The sequence below is a fragment of the Aplysia californica genome, unplaced genomic scaffold, assembly GCF_000002075.1.
Source record: "Aplysia californica isolate F4 #8 unplaced genomic scaffold, AplCal3.0 scaffold00386, whole genome shotgun sequence".
NCBI classification, from domain to species: Eukaryota; Metazoa; Mollusca; class Gastropoda; order Aplysiida; family Aplysiidae; genus Aplysia; species Aplysia californica.
The window spans coordinates 730646-736259 of NW_004797656.1; the positions used below are offsets into that span (position 1 = coordinate 730646).

At 41.3% G+C, this 5614-nt stretch overlaps 1 protein-coding gene across 1 annotated transcript in view; it reads right to left on the bottom strand.

Moving 5' to 3' along the window:
• The window catches only part of LOC101851427 (multidrug resistance-associated protein 1), a gene marked incomplete at its 5' end in the record, with an annotated part of 10657 nt that extends 5871 nt beyond the window's left edge, over positions 1-4786 (bottom strand). Inside the window, 4 exon segments of the mRNA XM_013085552.1 lie at positions 436-636; positions 2002-2175; positions 3291-3417; positions 4720-4786. Of these exon segments, the coding sequence (XP_012941006.1) occupies positions 436-636; positions 2002-2175; positions 3291-3417; positions 4720-4786 (569 nt within the window).
• Between the last annotated feature and the right edge of the window lie 828 nt (positions 4787-5614).

Consider the following 5614-nt stretch of genomic DNA (forward strand, 5'->3'; position numbering starts at 1 on the left):
CAGATAGATGTCGTAAGTGTTGTAAGCAATTATGAGAGTTTTCGATAAATCATTATGAGGGTTTGCCCTGATTGGGTGCTTCTGGGGATTGTCAGTGTTTCCCAAATTGTCGATTAAGAGTTTAGATCTACTGTTTTTCTTCCATCTGCTCATGGTGGTTTCTATCCGTTCTTTCAGACAGACACCCATAAAAAGACACAGACAAACAGTGGGTGGATGGTGGGTGCTCTGGTGTTGTTTGCTGCTTCTTCTTTCCTATCAAACATCTATCGTCCTCATCTCCCCTTCTTTTTTATGTTTGTTACTCTCTTGTAACACCTCTAATCTTCTGGCGCTCATATGACCTTATGCAGTTGCGAGCGCCGTAAACCTCTACTTTAAAAAACCCAGACAAATAGATAGACATGTAACACAGACAGACATACGTAGTCTCACCCCCCCCCTACCCCAACCACCCTGCCCTCTCACCTTATGACCTAACAAGCCGTCCTTGCCGATGACCTGTTCAAAGATGTGTCTGCCCACGTGACTGTCCACTGCACTGAGCGGGTCGTCCAGGAGATAGATGTCTGCCTGGCTGTACACAGCACGGGCCAGGGACACACGCTGCTTCTGTCCGCCAGATAGGTTGATGCCCTGAAGATAAATAGTAGGCTACAGTCTAAATAATTATCAAAAAAGGTCATAATACGTCTAAGACATTAATCTGTACAAACGACCTCTCCGCTTCCCATATTTTACGTTATAAAAAAAATGTTACAACGACAAATTCTCCTTTAAGTGAGAGGTATAAATATCATTAACTGAAGATGAATATGAATTTAACTGTATTTCTTGTTTTTGTTTTATGTAATGAGATGTGGGTCACAATTTACTTACTGTTACTTACTGTTGCAATGGCACTGTTCAAGAAATCAACCTATCTAACAAATAACATTTTTTTTCATCGATTTGGGGTTGCCGTCTTGGAACAGTTTCGTCTGCAACTTCATTTGATATACTACGGATTTTAAAATTTGAGCAAAGAAAAGCACTTCGCAAAAAATGAAAATAGTTATTTAGTGCTAAGAAAAAGTAAGGCATTTACACGGAAACAAGAGAGACAAAGAAAAGAAGTAGGACCTACCATTTACGCCATTTTATTTACCGTTCTTTTGGAATGATGTTGCACGGGATTTAAATTTACCGGACTTGAAAAAAAAAGGAGATCTGAATAATGCAGCAATTATCCTGAATGTGCAAACTGAATAAAAGGCGAGGAGAAGTGCACTTTTAGTATGATACTACGACTTCGGAACAAAATGTTACAAGGAAAGATATAATAATGAGTCTATTCAAGTCCTACAATCTCAAAGTCGAAATTCAAGGGACACAAAAGCTATTCTTTAAAAAGCATTTAATTTATAAATGGGCGGCCGAACGGCAGATCAAAAAGGGTTACTACCAAGAAATACGCTAGCATATCAGGAAAGAATCAATAACAATACCGATCGTTTCTATGGGGCCCATTCCCATAAAATACAGCTCTTGGCGCTTTATACTGGATGCCCTTTGGCATCACCGGTTCGGTTAGTTTTTTTTAATGTTTTGTTAATTTGGTGCTAGATGGAGTCCTCCACGGGAAAGCAAAACCGACGAAACCGATAATGACCTTCAGTACGCATTCAAGGCCAGGCGTCGGGTGATCGCTTGTGGCGGTTCGTCTAATTATAGTGTGCACTGGAGCCACCGGAAATCGAATCAAACCGAATCAATCCGGGCTTCCAAAAGGCACCGGGTATTAGATGTGAAAAGCACATTCCTACTCCCAAAGAGTTTTTGACCACCATTCCGATGTGTTCTAAAAAAGGGGGAGAGTTTAAAAGACATATTATCTATGTTGAAATGGGTACGACGAGTATTTACCAGTGCAGTTTAGATAACCAGCAATCTAGCCCACACTGGTATTATATGTACATTAACCGTTACTACGCCAAGCTACAGGTGACGTCCAGCGCCCACCTTTTCCCCGATTTCCGTGGCGTCCCCGGCCGGCATGATGTCCAGATCTGACTGCAGGGCACAGGCCGCGATGACGTGGCGGTACCTGGCGGAGAGAGGGCTGCCGAATAGGATGTTGTCTCGGAGGCTGCTGTTCTGGATCCACGCTTGTTGGGGCACGTACGCCACTGAAGACTGAGCATTTTAGTTTAGTTTAGTTTAAGTAGAGGTTTTATGGCGCTCGCAACTGCATAAGGTCATATGAGCGCCACAAGATTAGAGCTGTTACAAGAGAGTAACAAACATAAAAAAGAAGAAGGGAGATAAGGACGATAGCATGTTTGAAAGGAAAGAAGAAGCAAACCACACCAGAGCACCCGCTCACCCCCCACTGTCTGAACATTTAAAAAAATTAAAATGATTTAGATAATAAAATGTAAAAGATTTAGATGAAAATATATGTATATGAATTTTAAAACAAAAATAATTATATTATACAAAAATATATGAAAGTTTGTTTTAGTATGTTTTAATATGAGTTTTACGGCACTTGCAACACAATAAGGTCATATATCTGCCGAAGAATAGATGTGTTACAAGAGAGTAACATACACAAAAAGAAGGAGTAAAGATACGGACGATAGGCGTTTGATAGAAAAGAAGGAGCAAACCACACCAGAGCACCCGCCAACCACCCACTGTATAAAAGTATTTTCAAACGTTTTAATTAATACACTGTAGTCCTCTTAAACTCAACAGGGTTTATCAGAGGGGAAAAAAGTGGCAAACGGAAAGAAAATATACTCTTTGATTAGTTTTTGTTCTATTTGAGTAACCTAAACAAAACAAAACAAAAGCCGGTTAAACCGAAGAAATTCCGGCAGTCCCGCAGATTTCAGATTAAAAATCATATGAATAAAAGAGAGGATAGGAAAGGGAGAGGGAAGATTGAGAGAGAGGGAGAGAGAGAGAGAGAGAGAGAGAGAGAGAGAGAGAGAGAGAGAGAGAGAGACAGACAGAGAGACAGAGAGACAGAGAGAGAGCGAGAGAAAGAGCGAGAGAGAAAGAGCGAGAGAGAAAGAGAGAGAGAGAGAGAGAGAGAGAGAGAGAGAGAGAGAGAAGGGGGGAGGGAGGAAAGTGAGAAAGAGAAGGGAGAACCACCACCCCCTCTCCCTCCCCACATACACCCACAAACCCGTGCTTGCAAGGTGTATATAAAAGCAAAAAAAAGCAAACGAACAAACAAACAAACAAAAACCAAACTAACTAACTAAAATATCAACAAACAAACCAGACCCCACACAACTTACGTTGAGATTTGAGTATCCCTTGAGCTGATGCATCTCCCCCAGCAAAGCGGCGAGAAGGGAGGACTTGCCACACCCCACCGTCCCCACCACCGCTACCAGCTTGCCCTGAGGAACCTCCATGTTGATGCTGGGGAATACAAGGCAATACAATAAAGTTCAGGTCATCGTCCAGCCGTTCAGATGTACAGGTACTAATACTAAGCCCAAAATTGTGATATTTTATTTTTTATCATTTTTTTTTTTGCAGCTTCTTATTCTATTTAACGGAGCGGTTAGTGCGCTCGTTTCGGAAGCGGAAAGTCTGGGTTCGAGCCCCGGGTCGGGCACGGATTTTTTTCACCCACTCCTGCCCACCCAGCAGTAATGGGTACCTGACTTCGGGTTGGGGAAGTAAAGGCGGCGTGGAAAGGAACTGGCCACCCTACCACTCCTACCACAATATACCGAAGGCCCAGGAAGTTGTCTCACTAACAAGGCAATCCCCAATGTCCGTATCGGATGCAGGAACAACTTTAGTTTTTATTTTCCTAATCTATGGTGTTGTTTATATATGTGCTAATGAAATATTTTGTCGATTATCAGATTCTGAATGAAGAATGCAAGAAAAAATACACTACGTAGGACACAATCATTGTTGAAAGAAAGCAACAGTTGTTGTTGTTGTTGATGTTATTGTTGTTGTTGTTGTTATTCTTGTTTTTGTTGTTATTTTTTTTTTCTCTTCAGAAAAATGCTGCTACTGTCTTGGCTTAGTACATTTTGAACAGCTTACGGACGGTGTATTCCTTCACCACATCGCGGTTTCTAAATTTGTTGTTGTCGTCGTAGGTTGTTGTTGTTGTGGCTGTTTTGTTTGTTTTGGTAAAGTGTTTTACGGCGCTCGCAACTGGATAGGTCATATGAGCGCGCGGGACACTCCTAATATTTTCAGTTGGTAGGAAATTTTGAATTTTGCCCGGGTGGCGGCCGAAGCCTACTGTTATCGATTTTAGACCATCAAGGGATCTTTAACGTGCGCAACTTGCACACGGGCCCTCCGAGATTTTTCGCCCTTGTCCGAGAAGGCTAGGTGTAGATCTTTCCTACCAGAAGATCAGGGGTGTGGCAGAAAGACAGCAGTAAGGAGGAGCCAAGGAGTAGCAGTAGAAAGGCTGCAGAAAGAGTCAGGAGCCCAGAGGAGGGGGCAAAGGAGGTGAAGTGGTGGGGGCAGAAAGTGGAAATGAAAGCAGACAACAGAACATTGCAAGAGAGCAGGGAAGGAGGTGAAAGGAGACAATTTTAGAGAAGAACATTTTTCGGTCGCTACCCGGATTCGAACCCGGGACCTTTGAATGAGAGGCCAACACCTTAACCTCTAGGCCACGAGAGCCCCGTTGTGGCTGTTGTAATATAATTGGTTATAAAATTAAACTGCATGTGAAAAAGATACCTTTTAAGAGTTGTAGGGCCAGCCTTCTCCCAGGAAAAATCAGCTTCCTTTATCTTCACCGCCAGATCTGTCAAAAAACAAGACTCGAGGTAAAAAAAACAAACTACCATGACCAGTCAATTATTATAAAGTTAATGGGGCTTTTTTTTATATAGCACAGGATTTTACGGCGCTCGCAACTGCATAAGATCATATGAGCGCCACAAGATTAGAGATGTTACTAAAGGATAACATGCGTATAAAAGAAGGAGGTGAAATAAGGACCTGAGATGTTTGTTAGGAAAGAAGAAGCAAACCACACCAGAGCACCCGCTCACCCCCCACTGTCTGAACATTTAAAAAAATTAAAATGATTTAGATAATAAAAATGTAAAAGATTTAGATGAAAATATATGTATATGAATTTTAAAACAAAAATAATTATATTATACAAAAATATATGAAAGTTTGTTTTAGTATGTTTTAATATGAGTTTTACGGCACTTGCAACGCGATTAGGTTATATAAGTGTCGAAGAATAGATGTGTTACAAGAGAGTAACATACACAAAAAGAAGGAGTAAAGATACGGACGATAGGCGTTTGATAGAAAAGAAGGAGCAAACCACACCAGAGCACCCGCTCACCCCCCACTGTATAAAAGTATTTTCAAACGTTTTAATTAATACACTGTAGTCCTCTTAAACTCAACAGGGTTTATCAGAGGGGAAAAAAGTGGCCTACGTGAAGAAAATATACTCTTTGATTAGTTTTTGTTCTATTTGAGTAACCTAAACAAAACAAAACAAAAGCCGGTTAAACCGAAGAAATTCCGGCAGTCCCGCAGATTTCAGATTAAAAATCATATGAATAAAAGAGAGGATAGGAAAGGGAGAGGGAAGATTGAGAGAGAGGGA